The sequence below is a fragment of the Pectinophora gossypiella genome, chromosome 8 (genome assembly GCF_024362695.1).
Source record: "Pectinophora gossypiella chromosome 8, ilPecGoss1.1, whole genome shotgun sequence".
NCBI lineage: Eukaryota > Metazoa > Arthropoda > Insecta > Lepidoptera > Gelechiidae > Pectinophora > Pectinophora gossypiella.
In genome coordinates this window covers 11,472,167-11,492,073 of record NC_065411.1, presented here as the reverse complement: position 1 = coordinate 11,492,073, position 19,907 = coordinate 11,472,167, and the positions used below count along the sequence as shown (strand labels likewise).

Here is a 19,907-nt window from a genome sequence, read left to right as displayed (position 1 = left end):
TCGAAAATATTAAAATAATGAAATACACAAATGTAAACCTAGCAAACAGAAACTTATACTTACAGGATGTTAGTGACATCGTGCCGAATACTGAGGGGGATGATTCTGAGTTAATATCAAGTGGAATTTCCTGTCGGAAAATTCATTTAAATTTTTGTATTCTTTTTTATTATTTTCAGTTCCATACTTTTGCGACAGAAGATTCCACTTGATATCAACTTAGAATCATGGTCCGAATCATTCCTCAGTTTTCGTAACGATGTCACTAACACTCTGTATGTTGTGTGATTTTCCCACCGAGTTTTCCCACCTTGATGTTTTCATTTTCTCAATTGAGAAGGCAATGGAACGCTGGCGTACAGCCTAACATGCAGTGTCGAGTCGGATTATCGATCACCATGGCGACGAATGTTGCTATGACGACCGTTTGTTTTGAAAACTCATGTCATTGCTTCTGCAGTTTTATTTACAGTTACTCTACCTGCGTTTTGAGTGCTTCCGCCACAAAATGCCATTGTTTAGTAGCAAATTTGCACCAAAAACTATTCCTGTGAGAAGACAAGATACTTCGGTGATAAAGAATGAGTTCGGTAGTGATTACGCGGCGAAAGAACTCTCGTTGGACATGGGACCGTTGAAAATAAAGCTAGGTGACTTCGAGGTGTCGTATGAAGATGGGCAATGGATACCAGGTACCTATAGTTATGTATCTTGTTTATAAGTTAAATGGGTCATTCGCCCAGATTCGCTGCAGTTGGTGAAAGGGAGATTTATATTATCTTTGATAAAAGGTTTATGACCTAACGTGCATAGACTGCTAGTCACCTTTAGAAGATTATAGAGAAATAAAACAACTAATCAGTAGATAATTAAGGTGAACGCGCATCTAGAGGCGCCGCAGGAGCAGCACGCGCCGAAGTCACCGCATTTTGCTACAAAATGCGGGTTGTGCGGCGCAGATAGGTACGCGACGATGCATATGATTTCATTTATGATTTAATCGCGTGCGGCTTCTGCAGCGTGTCTAAGTGCGCGTTCACCTTTAATCTTCCTCTTTCGCAACAGCTTCGGGCAAAGCCGGCGCGGCGCACAAAGAGAACATCCGCCTTAAAAAAGAGTTGGAACAGTTAGAAGAAGAAAACAACATGTTGCGACTCAAATTCGAAATATTACTGGACATGATGACGGATAAGACTGTGGAGGCTGAGCAGGCAGAGTTGCAAAGGGCACAGAGTTTAGGATCTTTGAAGGGGAAGAGTAAGAAACAGCGATGGTCATGAGACGAAATAAGTCTGTAAGTAGATTAAGTTTTTATGCGAATTTTGTAGAAATAAAAGCCTGTTTTCAGATAAAAGTAATTGTTTTCATTGTACTGAATTAATGAAGTATGTAGCTTTTGGTTCTAAACATTACCATGATGCTCTAAAAAAGTTAAGACTGTTGGATTCCGATACTATCAAATACCAAGTAAATATTATGATAACTTGTTAAGAAACTAATTAGTTGAAAACATCAACAACAACAACAACAAAACATTAGTTGTAAAACACCCGTTGGGATTTTCATCAGTTTTTTACACATTTTTCGCGATCATCAATACACTACATAGCGATCAAGTGACCAATAGATACATAATAAGTTTATCCTAAATAAATAAACGCTTGTGAATAAAAACCAAAAAGATAATAAATTAAAAATGCTTTACTATTGTAACAATTATCCTTATAACTAATTACAATACTTACAATATCTATTATCACATCAAAAAGTGGCACATTTTGTTATCATATTTTATCACCTCATTGATTGGTGTCCACGCGCCTTTGTGACGCTCGTTTACTACGACGTAGAATGTGTACTTAAAAGTGCTCGCTTCGGTCGACTTTAGTGCCCAAAAGAAAATACAACATTCTTTACTAACTGGGTAACCCTTTCTTTGTTTTGAATAACTTCACATTATACTACAATCACAACTGTTAATAAGTGAAGATGTGACTTTAAAGTCGTAAAACCGAATTACCTGTGTACCTTTGTGTCTGGAAATCTCGACCTTGTATGCCAATTGACTTTTTTTTAAGATGCCTAGATTGATCGGCCATTATTCGTAGTGTGTATTAATCAGCATTGGCATTAGGACAGCGGCTGCGAGTGTGTCCCTCCTGTCGACAGATGCCACACCTTCTCCCGCGCCCGGCGTCACTCCCCCCGCCGCCACCCCTGCCTCCCCGCCCACGACCGCGACCTCTAGTGTTACTGCTGCTACTGCTAGCTCCCCACTCTTGACAAACATAAAACATAACATACATAAACAGCCTATATACATCCCACTGCTGGGCATACACGCCTCCCCTCAATCAACCGGAGGGAGTATGGAGCATACTCCTCCAGGTGGCGAGTAGGTGGAGCTGTTCTACGGCTAATAGCCAGGAGCAATAGGTTAACGTGCACTCTGAAGCACTTTTTATTTTACCCAACATATATGAAATTCGGAATTTGGAAAGTCCAATAAACGTCCAACTAAAGGTCATAGACATGGTGCCGTAGTAAAAAGTATTCAGGTCTGCCCAACAGGCTTGGCACATCATTACGGATACCTTATACGTACAAATAGCGTATTAATAGGTGCAAACTCACCAGTAGTAGTGTTCGAACCGCCGCCATCAGCCCATTGGAAGAAATTGCAGCGATTATTGAATTCCTTCGGACACCCGTAGAACGGCCGCCCTTTGTTCGGACCCTCTTTATGAACTGTTACTCTGAAAAATATACAATACTCTTTATTTTTAGACTTATTTTGGATTAATTTGTCCTGTGGCCCTGATTCCTGCAGACACATCCTAATTTTATAATCCGCTAAAAAGGAAAGGGACGGATGATTGACAGTTGCTAAATTTAAAATTAATGAGTGAGTATTGGCAAATTTTGAGAGGGTAGTTTAAATTTCTGCTTAAAACTGACGTGTGTTCCATAAATTTTACGCAACAACAACAACAACAATTTTACGTCGATTACCTGTCCCTTTCCTTTTCGGAGGATAAGAAAATGGCAGTTATAACTAAAAATAAAATTAGATGGTGTCTACTGGAAATCACGGGAATTAACACCATTGTCAAATTAATTAAAATAAACACTTACTTCTTACAGGGCACGCCACAATTGCACATGACATCATCTTCATTGCTAGGATAGCTATCTCTCGAGGAGCTAGGTGTAATGCCCCACCCCCTTGTACTATTTTGCGCATTGCCCCGACTATTACCAGAGTCATTCCCCCAACCAGAATTATTTTGACTTGCATTATTTGCATTCCATGAATTGGAGGCTGGAGGTGTATCGAAGTTATTAGTGCCCGTTTCTAAAGATTCAGGTGCCCATAGGAAAAAATCGCATCCACCATCTGGGCACTTGTAAAATTTCTTGCCTGTAATAACAATATTTGGATTGTGAAATGCTTGAAACAAATAAGACATATCCAAAATAATTTATGGGATGTAAAATCAATGATAACTTGTTATTCGTTAAAGATAGAAATACACAAGAGAAATCAAGCAAATTAGCTTTTGACTATATCATACTTGATGATCATGGAACTTTGAATAACTTATTGAAGTGGTTACTTACCACAGTTAGCATTTTGTTTCCTCACAGTAAGCAAAATGGCCGCTTTGTTGCACCCACAGATAACATTATTGTCATCAGGGTCTCCACTTCCCCGCGGCGCCGGCATCCTGGGCCCGGCATTTTGACCTCTATTTACCGTTGGTGGAGGTAGAAATTGCCTCGGCTGTGAATTGACAGTCTGTCTTGGCTGGTTGGCAGGCCTAGTTTGAGTATTATTCGGCCTAGTTTGATTGGTTCTCGATGGTGCGGGAACCATTGTGCTAGTAGTGTCTCTTGTACTTAGACCGGTTATAGTGTTATTTGTTCCGGTTTGTTGAGTTCGGTTCCCTAAGTTTCTGACTGAAGATAAGTTGATTTTGAGTAGTTCTAAGAATGTCGTGTCGCAACCGCCGATGCAGCCGACATATGGAGGCGGGTATAAATGGCTTATTGAATTGTTTCTCCATTCGAATTTGATCTTCTTGTAGTTGGGACCACACTGGAATAAAATAAATTATGACCAATTGTAAAATGTAACTGTGCTGTGACCGAAACGAATGAATCGGTATTTTATGAAACACTAACGGTATTACCGAAGCTCTTGGTTTTGAATGAATCTATATATTATTAGCTTCGGTTATTAAATATAGGAATAATGTAGGTGTCTACTGGTGAAAGAATTTAAAAATCGATTCGGTAGTTCCAGAGATTACTTCCTACGAACAAACACATAAACTTCACCTCTTTATTTATATCAATCGCAAGTTATCAGATTTTTTAATTGTTTTTTTTTTGTAATTGTGTGTTCCACGACCTCTCTGTATTTGCATACCAATATTGTTTTGGTTAAATGTGTGAAACTTTAATTTAGAACAACCAATGTACCACATTTACTGCAAATAAATGATTAATAATAATAATAACGTTTATTGCATCAATTCAGGTTAGGTACATTGCAGATTACAGTGCATAAAAATAGTATCACCAAATTCTACTTTTTCAAGCATACACAATGAAAGAACGGACGGTACAAGTTACATTACGTTAACTACTGCTATTTGATTTGATTTTTTGACGTGACTTATTGCAGATTTATTTAGCTAAGGGCTCTTACAGTGCAAGGTATCAGAAGACAATGAAAATTGTATCTCATTGAGCCACTGCGATACAGGGTGATCCCTAGTGCAGGGCTCGCTGTTATAATGTTTAAATTGTACCTTGTTTGAGTAATAAAAAAGAAGTAAGTATGAAATAAGTACCGAAGGACAGGAATCAGGTAGGACTTGCAACGTCTTGACGATGGTCGGGAACCACACCGCGTTCTTGCACTTGGGAAACGATATACAGCTGATGAAAAACTCGTCGCTGTTCTTCTTAGGACGCACCACCATGTCCGAGCCGCACTTGGGGCATTTCAGAGCTGAGAATTAAGGTCACATTTTATTCTGCCAAATAATTTATTAAAAAGTAATAAGTAAGAAAGTGGAGCCAAAAGCCAGGACTGATCGTCGTGGAGATCCTTGGGGGAGGCCTATGCCCAGCAGTGGGCGTCGTACGGCTGATGATGAAGTAAGAAAGTTGCTACAATATTTTTTTAGTCTGGTCTTCGCGGTAAGTCTTCTCTTCTATCGTGTGGGTTATGAGGTGGATTACCACCAAAGGCCCCGAAGGCGGTAAGTGATGACGATAATCTCACGGTTCCACTTGATGAAAAGTGAGAAATTAGTACAACAAGCCAGGGACGATAAATGTCTAATAAATATACCTGAGGGCATGTCCGGCATGTTCTCAACGCTGGGCGTGTACTCGTTGGGTCGTTCGCTGAACCGCTCGGCGAGCGCCGCGTCAATCTTGTTCGCCTCCGCCGTCACTGTTAGGTATACTTCCTTGTACTTCGCTATCTGCAACAGGTTTAGGTATACGTGACATAACATAGCATCTACCCTGTATCCCCGTAACGGGGGTATATCACTATCCCCTACCCCCTCTCCTCACCATGAATTGTCGATGAATTGAAATGAAAGTCATTGCTTTTATTCACTATAAATATCTATTCAGTTAGTGAGGAAACCCACGTTCCCGAGAAATGTATTTTCAGAGGTATATGATCTAACTTGTATTGGGGTTCTGTGAAAAACCGAACCGGTCAAATCTTCAGGTTAGGTACGCGGACCCTGTGAAAACGACCATTTAATTACCTTTAATTAGTTTTTTAAAACGATCTATTTAATTAGTTTTTTATTTAATTCTGATGACTGGTATTGCTCTATAAACACTATTCCAATACATAAAAGACACACTTTTAAAAATATTAAGAAAACGAGTATCGCAAATTCAAAAGTAATTGTCTCGTTACCTGTTCAGCCAAAACAACCTGCGGTTGCTTCCTCCCCTCGCTGATAGCTTTAAGGTCGGCCTCCAACTGAGCGCGCAGGTGCGGCTTGGAGATATTGAGCCCCATAGCGTCGTACCCCTCCACCAGGCCCATGCCTAGCAGCCCCGGCACGAAATGGATCGCGTCCGCTAGCGCTACGTACGACCGGCTCTTTATTGTTTCTATGTGCTCGGCGTGGGTTGCGTCCGTCCCTAGGGTTATAATACTCGACTTACTTTTACATACATACAGGGTGTAAGTGACATCGTAACGAAAACTTTGAGGGATGTTTCAGACCATGATTCCGAGTGTATATCAAGTGTCAATACCCTTACGTACTTGTATAGGGTGTAAGTGACATCGTAATTAATCATGATTCAGTCTGAATCATCCCCCTGAGTATTCGTTACGATGTCGCTAACAGCCTGTATACATGAACTCACGTCCGGAATCGCCTTTTAATCGTATGCGCCCCATTATGGTATATGGTGGGCAGAGCCACAAGAAATCAAAAATAACTTGTAGCTTAGAGGAGTATTCATCCTAAGACGGATATAACGAACCTTATGATGACAAGGGATGAACTTATCGCCCAATAATACATATAGGCCATCATTCCAAGTCTACCATGTTAGAAAGAACACAATGCGTCGGTAATTTTCGCCAGACATTGTTATGGCAACGCAATTAGATTCCGCTAATGTGGATGCATTGCAAGCTTTTAGGGAGCACTTACAATATAATTGAAGGTGACCATGATGTTTCATAATGCCAACTCTTTTTTTTATATTCTTATTTTTAACGAGGCTTTGAACACCCTGAGTGATCATGCCAGCCTCATAGGTACTTTCGTGTACCTATCCCTTAGGCAAAGGATTGGTCAACCAGATAGTATAAACCATGGGTTCTCATCGCGAACATTAGGAAACATTGTTCAAAAAAATTTCAATAGATGACGCTAATAGTACCGATTTGTAATTAAAGTTTCTTTAAAAGCCAATAATCGATAAATAGGCACTAAAATTATGTTTTATAATTTAAAAGTTATACTCCAACCAAAAGTTAATCAAAGATATTGGCATTTAATGGAGATTTTTATATTTTTAAATTTAGTGGTTACTCTAGCGGATTTACGTCGGAACTACGTCGAGTATGGAGCTTGTTGAGGGGTTGAACGTTCTCGTTTTTATTAACGCCATCTATAATTATGTGTAAGAAGCTCGCTTAAAGTTGCGCCATCTATCGTTAATTATTGCAACATCGATCTAGCTTTGCCACAGATAATAAAATATTACGTTTTTAAAAGTTTGTGTTTATTTGCAAAATACATTTTATTGAATTAATTAAATGTTTAGTTGTAATTCTCATAAATTATGGGAGATACAATATCAAATTTAAAAAAAAAATATAACCACCTATAAATATCATTTAAAACTAAATTTGAGAACAAAAAAAACGCAACTTTCAAATAACGTAGGTAGGTTAGTAACCTACCTATGTTTGAAAATGTTTGTTTTCGTTTGAATTACGAGTCGAACGCGCCTTCTACGTTTTGTGTATTGTGGTTTACAAACTGACCCTGGACTGAAATCGGACTTTGATTTGGCTTCATGAAACCTGCTTTCACGTAGCGGCACAGGAACAGTGGTTATAAAAAATGTCTGCACACAATTGTTCTTATTATAATTGTACAAATTCTTCGGAACAGAAGTCAATGTTCCGTTTTCCGTGGGATGACGTCAACCGCCTAAAAGTATGGCTTGAGAATTGCGGTAAGTAGTTAAATGTTTACTTTTATTTATTTTTAATATTAAACTGCAAAAAGTTATCAAACAAACAATTTGAAAGAATCAATGACAATCAAAACTGGAATAAAATAAAAAGAAATACCTAATTAACATGGTGGGAAAGTTATTGCCACTCCCCCTACTTGCTAGACTATTATTTTGGTACCTAATCGGTTTATCATTTGTCACCATTTATCATTTAGTTTACCATAATTAATGTAATACTTAAACTCAAGCTGAGATCAACAGTTTAGAGTAGTAGAACAGTTTTTTCTGTCTGAAGAACATAATATAATTAGGTATTGTGCTCAATGTCAATTTGGAATTATTAAATTAACTTTTGTACAATTGGGTAATTTAGCATGGCATATAGATACTATCAAACTTGAAAATCATAATTAGTGATTTTTAACATATTCTTACTGGGAACTTAGGGCCTCCAGATTCTGAACCAATTGCTATAACTACTAAAGCACTGGAATAGTCAAAAACTTGTAAAGTACCTACTATATACCAATACTGTATGCGATGGATTTATATTTCCAAGTGAACTGTGGAATAAAAGGGACAAAAGTTAAAAAAAGTCAATCAAGTACATAATTATTGCTGAATTTTGGACTGTTTTATTGAACATTTTATAGACCAGGGCGGTTAAAATAGCCACATCGAAGCAATTCATCTAAGAAAGCAATATTGCAGTTTCACATTTGTGCATTTAAAAAGTAAGTGTGCGATGCAAACAAATGTCAAATAGCAATATTGATTTCTTAGATGAATTGCTTTGATGTAGCCATTTTGGCCCCCCAGATATCTACTTACACATTTACTTTTAATTTAAGATGAAAATAAATAAAAATAAAACATTAATTTATTTCTTCTTATACAGTCTTAATAGATACCTAAGATAAACTACTATCTACCAAACCTACAGTTTTGTACCAATTTCACACATCCGGACTGTGTACAGAAGCCAGGAACCCAAATGAGGTATACCTAGTATCTTGGTCTCGCTCACACCTGACCACCTTTCAGCAGGTAACAATCTATACATACATTATGTATAGGTAGGTACCTACAAGAACTTAATAAGACATGTCAAAAGTTGCTGTATTAGTAGATTCTGCCTCTGTGTATTATTGATTAGAACATTAGGCTTATGATCTGGAGGTCCGGGTACTGTTTCTGATATTATCAAAATTACTTTGTGAGATTATTCATCACAAATCAAATATTTTTAATGATCGCATTTATGCAACATACCTACTACAGTACACATGGGAGGCCTGTTTAAGCAATTTCTTCCAGGGAACCACTACCATGATCCAACCATTAATCTTTGTTTAGTTATGACATTGCGGACTAAGTCACTTAATTGTCCGAAAAAGTAAGAGTAAGCTTTGCTTCAGAAATTATATAGTTGGTCCGGGCTACCACCAAAACGATTACCTCCTGTTATTTGAGGGTAGAGACGATCCAGCAGTGGAACATCTATAGGCTATTTATGTTTTATTGAAAATTATATTCTTTTCTTGTAGGTAATATGAACATTGCCCACTTGCCTGCAGAAAATTTGCGGTCAAGGTATTTATGCATTGACCATTTCAATATCAAGTATGTACGAAATGAGACTGGTCATAGAAAAAGACTCCAGAGAAGTGCAGTTCTGGAACCATATCAGACTCAAGACGTTCAAAATCGCTCAAGCACTTCCTCACCAGGTAAGCACAATTAATTTGTCAAGTTATTACCTACAATTGGGTAGGTAGGTACTTACCTACCACCGAATTAATACAAATACAATCAAATTTTTATTGTAGGTTAGGTACCTACCTATTGCTTGAATATCTACATAATATTGGGTTTTAGTATAGTGATAGTGAGTTATTACCTACATGAATGATACCTACCGACCTTGAGTTTTTTTGAAATGTTAGGTACCTAGCTAATTACAACTTACCTACTACTTAGATGTAGACAAGTTAATGTAGGTACCTACCTACCTAGTTAAATGTTTAAAGTAGGGGATAGGTTGTTTGTATGAAGTGTCCGGGCTGTGATGATAGATAGGTTCGATAGGTGCCTATAGACGTCTCGATTCCGAACCATTTTCAGTAACTAAACTATAAGAAAGCCGTATTAACATAAATTGTAGGGTTTAAAATAATTAAAGACGTAAAATATTACTTTATTGTACCTATACCAAGATACCTACCTACTATCTATAATACCTACTTAATACCTTAATGACAAATTGACAGCCTCCGTGGTCTAGTGGTTAGAGCGATAGGCTCAAGATCTGGAGGTCCGGGTTCGATTCCCGAAGGGGACATTGTCGAAATCACTTTGTGAGACTGTCCTTTGTTTGGTAAGGACTTTTAGGCTTGAATCACCTGATTGTCCGAAAAAGTAAGATGATTCCGTGCTTCGGAAGGCACGTTAAGCCGTTGGTCCCGGCTATTAGCCGTAAAAACACCTCCACCAACCCGCAGTGGAGCAGCGTGGTGGAATATGCTCCATACCCCCTCCGGTTGATTGGGGGGAGGCCTGTGCCCAGCAGTGGGACATATATAGGCAGTTTATAATACCTTAATAGTTAAGTATCTACCTAGGTAAGTTAGGTAGCTATAGGTAGAAAAGTAGCTTTTCGCTTTCAACTTTACGCAGACGGCGATTGTCGTAGATGGGTAGGTAATGTAACCTACCATAACGTGACCAGTTGTTTAAGCCTGAAGGGGTAACAAACATACAGGCAGATTTACCTACATACCTAGGTACCTACTACGCATCGCATCGCATCGTACGTACGTATCTATCATTTGCGTTTGCGCGACTCAGCCAGTAGGTAGGTACCTGCCTACCTACTTACCTACAATCGTAATAACACGTGACCTCGCGCAACGCAACAAGCTAGAATGGATCTTATCTTTATAATGACATAAAGTCTATAGTTGCTCGACACACGGAATTGAGACGTAGTTGTTTACAATCTTGTACAAAACAGTGCACCGCGCTTACAGGGCTTATAGGTATATATTATAGCGGTTATTAAACTACCCAAACGCGATGCGTCGAGATCGCGGGCTCGGGCATCAGGATCGGGCAGTGTTATAATAAACAGTTCATTGGTGGGCGACCCACGATTTCGTCATACATTTTATAGGTAGGTAGGTTACATTGGTACACACGATGACCTGACGCATCGTGTGTGGCAGATGAATCGAGTTAATGTAGGTAATAAAGCCTTATCATTCCACTTACTTAAGTGGGTAGGTACCTACTATGTTTGTGGCTCTTTAACGCAAAACCTATACCGCAGCGTAGCCAGACGAGATAAAAACGTAAACAAACGGACCATTACTGAGTTACATTGCGATAACCACCAGGGATTATCATCTCTGTCTGTGTGTGTTATCATTCGTACGCGCAGTTATGGCGTCAGTTGATCAACGACAGCTGTCGTTGTGTTTCGTGGTAGGTACAGGAAAGCAGTCGGTACCGCAGCTGTCAACATTTGGACCGCCATTTTATGAACATGTTCATTTCTGTTTGGATTGCGTTCGAAGTGATACATATTTTTTCGTCCCCGTATTTACCTACTTAGATTTTTGTTCTTATTATTCCGTTTCTGTTACTTTTATTTTTGATTTTTGCTGGTATTATGAGTAGTTGTTGATTTAAACACAGTATTGACAACATGATTGATAATACGATAGATAGTTTTATCATAAACACAGCTGACTCGGACTCTTCCGACGAATCATCTTTGTGTAGTACAGACGACAGCGATTAAAATTCGAACTTTATGATAATTTATTCAAATATAAATGTTTTGAACCTCTGAAACTTTGTTTACATTCTATATCTCGTCTGGTTGCCTTTAACACGTCAGTAATCTAATCATTATTTTTATTTATTTTATTTTAAGTTATATCTGTCATTATAATTAAAATCAATTTATTCAAACAAAAACAAAACAAACACACCCTATAAATAAAACACCTCCTCCAATGCGTCACATCGAGGCAAGGTGCCCAACAGGCTGGCAGCATTACCCCTCTGAATCGCCAGGCTAATTCTCTGACAGAAATAACTACCAGCCCTAGCATCCCCCGAAGCCCCGATAAGACGCATTGAGAGATCTGTCATTATTATTTTTTTATTCTATCTGTCATTATAATAATATTATAAAACAAAGCTCCCACCACAGGAATTAGCACCAATGTCATGACTTACAAGAAGTGTTACATATTTTTTTCTTTGAGCTTCTATATTTGCAACTTTTTACCACGCACTTCGCATGTTGCCAGTTCGGCGCCTAATCGCGCACCGCGGAGAAATACTGTCACGTCGCTATATTAACAGTAACTTTGCGTCCCACTTTTTGAGCGCTGATGTTCAATCTATGTCCGAAAAAAATCAAGACTAGTGGGAGCTTTCATCGAAAAAGCTGCCTAATGGTTTTGAGATATAACAAAACAATGTATTGTGGTTTTTTATAAGTACCTACCTATGTCTATCTTTTAGGAATCACTTATCATACACATTTTAATATTTATAAAATGGCTACGTTAATACGTTAGTTACCTACCTACTTTAATGAATGTTATAATTGGCCTTTTCTTCCTTTATGTTAGGTATTGTTATCTCCAACAACTTTGCTTTACATTCATCTTTTGGGGCCTTTGGCGACTCAATCATAACCCTGACACTAGGGTTGATGAGGCTGGTATTCCACCCACGATAAGAAGATAAGATTCACGACATTATTTAATACATACTATTTTTCGTTTTAGGTTCATCAGGTACTTTTAAAGTACTGACACCGAAAAAGGTGTACAAAAATAAACGGCTTCGCGACTGCGAACTTGAAGAGCTCGTGGAGCCGCCAGCAGTAGCATACCAGTGCAACACGCCGAAGAGAAGACGGTTGTCAATTACTGAAGACACGCCAAAATGCAAAGTGTTAAAAAAGAAATTAGTATTGTATCTAACAATAACAAAATGTAATACCTTTTGAATTAAAGAAGTAGTTTAATTGAATATTTATTGTATTTTCATTCTAGTCATTAAAAAAAAATCCAACTTCATTAAATTTGTTAATTTTAATAATCAAGTAGGTATCTTAATTATAATATACTAATACTACTTTTATATAAATTGTAATGAACAATTAATTATTTATAGTTACTTTAAATGATATCTATCTATGTAATGGAAAGGGGATAGTAAAATAAAAAAGACACATTTCTATTGTTTAGTTATTTATTCAAAACCATACACAAACTCAGTTGAATCAGAAAAGCTGGATCAGTGTTTTTCCCAGGAAAACCTAGGTAACTATTTGGTACTCAACTAAAACTCATTTAAACAGGCACATTATTGCCAGATTCACATTCGGCTGTTTGCACATCCTTTCCTTTACTACTTGGGCCACATTATCTTTCCACTTATTTTATATTATCTTGACTCAACCAGGGTACTCGCTATATTATGTTACCTACAAATGAAAATATAATAGTTATTAAAAGAGCACATTAATTTTGATCGGCAATGATATTCAGAACAAAACATTTCTACCACCCATTAGGTATTATAGGCATTAGTTTATCTATGTATCACAGATAATATAATAACATAACATAAGCAAGATCTTGCATCCCATTGAGGTAGTCAAAGTAACATTCATCACAAGATGAACTAAGCACACGCACCTCACTAGCTTTCCGTTAGGCTAACGATAGGCTGTATCGCTACCTATAATGGTCAGGCCAAGTGTGCTAGATGTGAACTGTTTAAATTAAATTAATGCAAGTCCGGTACCAGGGTTTGAACCGGGTTCATCGTTTGAGATGCAAACAAGTCTACCATTATGACCTATTTTATATTAGAGTAATAGTGACTATATAATAATAGTAGGTATATTGCAATGTATGACAAAACTTGTGTGCCAAAACTCTGCTCTGTCTGCCCTGAGAAGGAGAGTAAGTGTGAGTTAATACTCTCATATACCAATGAGTAGTAATAGTAGGCTCTATTTTTTACATTTAGACACATGGATGACCTATTACGCATGTAATCCGATGAGTTTGAAATTTATCTACTTTATTGAACATTTAGATATTCGGGCTCAAAGAAATGGGTTAATGGGATAATAATTTAAGCATACATACCTGGCATAGTGCGATTCTCATTTATGCAGAACAGAAGTCAGGATTAAGTTTTCACTATAATATCTACAACTCCAAAGAAAATATTTTTCTTTGAAAAGTAGTGTGGCTTTCATGAGGTAGACTTGTATCATATTCATCACTTGGTCATGGTCAGAAAATTGTTGATATGTGGTTCAAATAGCCTTTGCATGTCATTCTTCATAATGGTTATCATCGTCTTTAGAGATCTGAAATAAATTACAGGCTTAAATTCACAACACGCTCACTGCCTAACTAGACTTATTTAACTTTTTTTCAACAAACAGTATATTATGATTTGTACCATAGATAGGTGACAGCTACACAAAAAAGTATCTACTACATACATACTTATACTCACGCCTGTAATCCCGATTAGGCTGGGCAGAGCCACGAGTAAGCAGAGACCAATTTGGAAGCACTTTATACAAAGTCCTCAGGTGCTTAACCGGTGGTCCAATGTAATGTTTCATCATGCTAGAAAAGACTTGTCTTTCATAAAGGTTCTCCTCAGTCGGGTTTACGACACGCCCGGGATGATAAGGGACGATTGCGTTCTAGGTAGGACCTTAGCTATGTTTTTAATTATCTTCCAGTTTTAGTAACTAATTAGATACTTACAGGAGTTGGAGATATATTTTTGCCAATACAAAATGAAGACGTAATCAATAAACCCCACCAAACAAAGACCTTGTATTCTTTGCCCACCAAACATCAGATATAATCGTATGTCAACTAACAACTGTCACCTTGACAATGTCACAGATCATTGTCACAGATTATAATACTAACATGTCAACGTTGAGAAAAAAAATCCGTTTGCGCCATCTATTATCTTAATTTTACTCTAACTCTAAGTAAATATATTGTGCTTGCAATAACTTGCACTCAGTTAGCTGAAATTTCACTAGATGTCGCTCGATTCGTTCGATCCCATCAATAAATGACCACTAGATGCCGCTAAAAAAGGGGCGTTTTAGCGGCATCTAGTGGTCATTTATTAGAACTAAAAATAGCCCGAAGAATTGCCCGAGTTAGAACGGCACAGTTTCGTTGTATGACGTGAGGCATCTGTACGTTAGTATTATATGATCTGTGGTATAAACTAAAAGTCTTCTTGATACTGCCTCTGCCAATGCCAACTCTTAATCACAGAGTACCATCATACAATCGAATACAATGTTTCTTCCGAGGCAAATATATGAGGTAACCGTAGTTACATAATAATATACTTACCAATGCCATGTTTCTCCATGAGCGCGATGAGGTCAGCTTCAGTCAGCAAGTTTGGAGGTGACGTCGTGCCGTCTAGCATGTCTATACTCGTAGGATTGAATGTTTGACCATTCTGTAAGATAAATATGTTGAGTGAATGTGGATGGATATATGTAGAGGTAGGGGACGACCCAAGAAAGTGCGAATGGATACAAAATGGTGCGGGCCGGAGAGTCCGTTATATACAGGGCGTTAGTGACACCGTGACGAAAACTTTCAGGGATGATTCGGACCATGATTCTGAGTTGATATCAAGTGGAATTTTCCGTCGCAAAATTAATTAAGATGTCACTAACACCCTGTATGTAGAATAATCCTTTATTCTATGCTTGAAGTGTCCCATTTCTGGGCTATATTATAATTTTAGGATAAAACTTAAATACATCTGGATTTTTAAAACGCGTCGCTGTATTTTTTATTTTGACCACGTAAGACAGACGGCTATCTAATTAATTTAAGTGTGTACCTGATAAACATGAATCTCTTTAGAAGACCACTTGTCATACGGGTAGACGTCCAGATAGTTCCTGGCAGTGATCATGAGTCCGCTGGCAGAGAATCGTTCTCCGGCCACGTCTATAGAAGCGGTCGTCTCTTGACCTTGCGCGTCCTTGGAACAACACGCGAGGAAAGACCGGACTATGAATTCGTAGAGCCGCTGTTCGTTGCCGGAAAGACCTGTAAAACATAAGCAGTGTTATTACAAGACGATGACTAAAGATAGACTAGGTTTCCACGAAATCACGCCACTAAATCATAGTCATAATAATTCTATGCAGAATCTACGACAGTACCGCCGCCGTCGCGGAAATTCTTTCGTGCTACGGACTTTTATACCTAGTTTAACTTCTAGTCTTAATTTTGAAGTAACACTAAAGCTATTGTAATGCTTCATTCAATAATGAGAAAATTCAAAATATGTTTGACTTCCTGTGGAAAATCTTTATTTGTCTTATTGTATCGTCGCGAGAATGTCTTAAGTTCGTTTACATAGCCTTTTTGCAATTTTAATTTTTTTATTAGCATCTAACATTCCTCTTCAATCAGATACTAAAAAAAAGTAATTCTATGGAAGCTTACTATTGGTATGCTTCGTCGGATGTATAGGAGGATGGGCCTTATCACTCTTGTTGCCCTGCCTCGGCGTGGGCCCCCCGCTGTCCAGGATGCCCTGCGCGAAGGCCCCCCAGTTAGGGTCCCCCGTTTGTAGCCCCACCAGTTGACCTAGGTTCATTTCCTTCGGGAACTCATTGGTCTCCGTGCGAGGGTAACTGATCAAACCTTGGGTGTAGAGCTTCTCAGCCAATCGCATCGTTTCCTTTGCGTTTATTTTTAATTTACGTGATCCTAGTTTTTCTAGTTCCTGCAAATATAATTTAGGACATGGTTTATGATTTACAGGACTTTGTTTGTCAGTCTCTTATGTCAGGAGGTTGTTTTGTACTGTGTATGGTGCCTTTAAGTCTACCATATATATTTGTGTCATACGACGAGAAGTCTCTATTAAGTTGTAAGGTCGTAACTCTGTATAATTTGGCTTTAGGTGCTTAGGCGGAAAATAGACTATAAATTATGTAATACAAACTGGATTAAAAAAAAAAGAAAAGAAAGGAAAACATGAAACAGTAGGACTAGGGCCCTGTGCTGGAAGGTTTTCTGGCCACGTCTTTCCCTCAGCGTTACAGATTCCGATGTGGTAGTAGTTTTACAGCTAGTTACATAATATGTAATTAAATTTTTTGACGTTCAAAAAGCGCTAACTTTGTAAGCCAATTATGAAAAATAAATATTTTTGAATTTTGATTTTAATTTTGTATTGTGAAAGATTTTATTCTTATTGCAGTCGCAAGAAGCTGACTCTTTGCATACAATGTGCGGCAAGGTATACAAGTATTAGGTATTCCTTACCACAGTATCCAAAGGCAGCGGTCTCCATTTAGACTTGGGTTTGGTCTTGACCTCGACCACCTTAGCTTGAGGATTTTCCATGCATATGTCGTGAAGAACTTGACAAGCATCGCGGTCGAAGAGACGGACTCGATCCCACGCAAAGTCCACACTTAGACCATTCATTGTGTGATTTACTAGTGGGTAAATAACACACAAGGTTAAGCGGAGTTTATTGGCTTGATAGTAATAAGTATTTTGTGTTAAAGGAGAATCAACCATGCTTGAATATGTAGTAAAATTTTATCTCCTTAGAGTGGACAGCTTCTAGTGAAAAAAATAGTTCTTTTGTCTTCGGAAAATTCGCTTCATTAGCAGAACTAGTGGTGGTAAAGAGAACACCTTTCGACCGACATGTGTTCTAGAAATGTTCCAGTTGTAAAAACTATAGCAGCAAGAACACTGGCTGCCTTTTTCAAATTGATCTTTCTTGTACTTTGATTCTATCTGCCTAAACACCAAGTAGTAAGGCTTTTTTGCAGCTTTGGGCCCATCACTGTTTACGACTCTAGATAGGTTCTGTAAAAACCGTAGCTATAAAAAGTATAAAATACACAAAATCTGGTGCGGTAATTTTCGGTATAAGTTTTCAAACCTTTGATCTTCCAAAATGGTTCAGCAACGAATGCTTCCACGGCGCGATACCGCTCGACGACGAAACCCAGTGTTGGAAACTGACAGGACCCATAGCTGACCAGGCTTTCTGCAAGCTTTGTGGGGAACACCCTCTGAAGGCGGAGCGTTTGAAACCGAGTGAAAGCTGCACCTGGGGTAATAAGATTATATGGTTTTTATTTATTTAGGAATGATACAGCATCCAGCATTATTTATAATAAGAGACTTATTAAGCCACATTCTCTATTAACTGTGCAAGTATTATTTGCAACTGACTTATTGTTGATGTTGATATGCAACATTGATTGAAAAATATTGTCAATGATATTTCATTTAACTTTATGATTTTTTTATAAAAATCAATTAATAATCCACTTATTAATAATTTTTATATATATCTTTTTAATATGTATATTTTTATTTTTTTTATATATCACCACTTTCAGTTGATTGGCTGTTGCATAGTTTATCAACATTATTTATAGGTCCAGTATAAAAACTTCATACCTATCCTCAAGTCCAACTCCTGCCTTACATCAACTGCATCACTGATATTCTTATTAGGTTGTTCTAAGTTAGCCAGTGCCCTTCTCACCGACACGGCTGTGATCTCTGAGAACTTTGCTCTGTACACTGGTATGTTACTTTTAATGGCTGTGCAAACTTGTATAATTTCGAAACCTATGTTTTCTCCTTCTCTGTCACAATCAGTCCATATTATTAATCCTTGACAGCTTCGGACTTCTCTTTCTAAAGTTTTCTGGAAAAACGCAAGTTTTGAAGTAACTTTGCTGGTTATAATAAATTAGAAAAAATGCACTGATGTATATTATGTTACTATAGTGAAAAAGGTATTGACATTGGAAGGAAAGGGGTTAAGTAGCATAACAGCTAGATAGTGTAATTGTGACACATCTCAAATCTGATACTCATCAAAGATAGGGGCACACTCAGCACCTACATCTGCATGCTCCCCGAGTGCGCTTTGATAATCCCAGGTAAAGCCTGAGCCTCCAAATCATCTAATAACATAGCCTTACCTTTATCTTCTCATAATTTTCAGGGCAATACTTAAACACAGGTGCATCAAACAATACCAAAGGGTTGCAGGCCTGCCAGTGTTTATACGATCCAACAAACTCTAGTGCCAGTAAGTGTCCAGATACTGACGTCATAACCATCTGAGCTTTCTGGCCCATAACCTCCGCTTCAAATTCATATATCTTGTTGTATTGAGACAGCCCCTCACGCTAAAATCACGTTTCAAACATTGAAAATATTTACTGTGCTTTATACATTGTCTGCAATATCTAGTAGAAAAACAATAAAAAATATTTGCAATGTTTATGTCGCTACCTGGGTAAGATTCAGTTTGTTGAAATATTGTTTATTATATGGTTTTTTATAGATGGAAACAGTTCATTCAATTATTAATAGGATAAGACACTACATTCTCATATTAAAGTAAACATTTATTACCCTTCTTGATGTCCCACGAGATAAGTGGGCAGCAATATTTTTTGCGGCGTCATTCTTCTCAGCAACATTTAAATACTTCATGGTTTCAGATTTAAACCTAGTTATTACAAAAACAGGCAATTTATTTGTACACAAACGCAAATTAATTCTGCGACTAAGGTTATATCCATTGCAAAACAAATATCTCATATTTTCACAAACAGATCATTATCTGATTGATAAATCTTATATTTGATGTTATGAAAATGTTATTAAAAATATTTTTACGAATGTAAATAACGATGAAAGTCACAAACAGAAAACTCCCGGCGGGAAATCAACTTCATTATTTTTTAATTTATTGCGGCTTTGGTTACAAGTCAAGACCATTGGCCGAAAAATGGAACATAAATAACATACTCTTTTCTATGTCTATGTCTATGGTACAAGGCTTTTTGGCGGGAGACGGGAACGGGACAGTTGCTTTCTTCATTGAATAATCTAAATAATTAATACGAAGTGGTGTTTTGTGGTTAATGATCGCATTAAGTTAGTCGGAAGACATTCGCGAGTGTTATTATATTGGAGTATTCAATAAACAAAGTGTATCTGCCTATTTTCGCTTCGTGTCAGGAAGCCGCTTCATAACTCAAAAGTTTATGC

General features: G+C 37.7%; 2 protein-coding genes and 1 long non-coding RNA gene across 3 annotated transcripts; 1 reads left to right on the top strand and 2 right to left on the bottom strand.

Moving 5' to 3' along the window:
• Positions 1-222: 222 nt before the first annotated feature.
• LOC126369184 (protein chibby homolog 1) lies at positions 223-1,424 on the top strand. Its single transcript, XM_050013478.1, has 2 exons — positions 223-692; positions 1,066-1,424. Exons 1-2 carry the CDS (start codon positions 443-445, stop codon positions 1,278-1,280), a joined length of 465 nt encoding a protein of 154 aa, XP_049869435.1. The 5' UTR covers positions 223-442; the 3' UTR covers positions 1,281-1,424.
• Positions 1,425-2,040: 616 nt separating this feature from the next.
• Positions 2,041-19,591, bottom strand: LOC126369180 (DNA topoisomerase 3-alpha). The gene is made up of 15 exons (XM_050013474.1): positions 19,266-19,591; positions 18,827-19,036; positions 18,294-18,546; positions 17,767-17,937; positions 17,133-17,308; positions 16,305-16,587; positions 15,691-15,902; positions 15,186-15,297; positions 5,957-6,186; positions 5,366-5,501; positions 4,860-5,020; positions 3,622-4,099; positions 3,136-3,421; positions 2,635-2,756; positions 2,041-2,278 (listed from the first exon to the last, which is right to left on the bottom strand). The coding sequence occupies exons 1-15, from the start codon at positions 19,452-19,454 to the stop codon at positions 2,115-2,117; spliced, it is 3,183 nt and encodes a 1,060-aa protein (XP_049869431.1). The 5' UTR covers positions 19,455-19,591; the 3' UTR covers positions 2,041-2,114.
• Positions 13,070-14,829, bottom strand: LOC126369181 (uncharacterized). Its single transcript, XR_007566665.1, has 3 exons — positions 14,571-14,829; positions 13,932-14,158; positions 13,070-13,258 (listed from the first exon to the last, which is right to left on the bottom strand). It is a non-coding gene; the product is annotated as an uncharacterized LOC126369181 (long non-coding RNA).
• Positions 19,592-19,907: the final 316 nt, after the last annotated feature.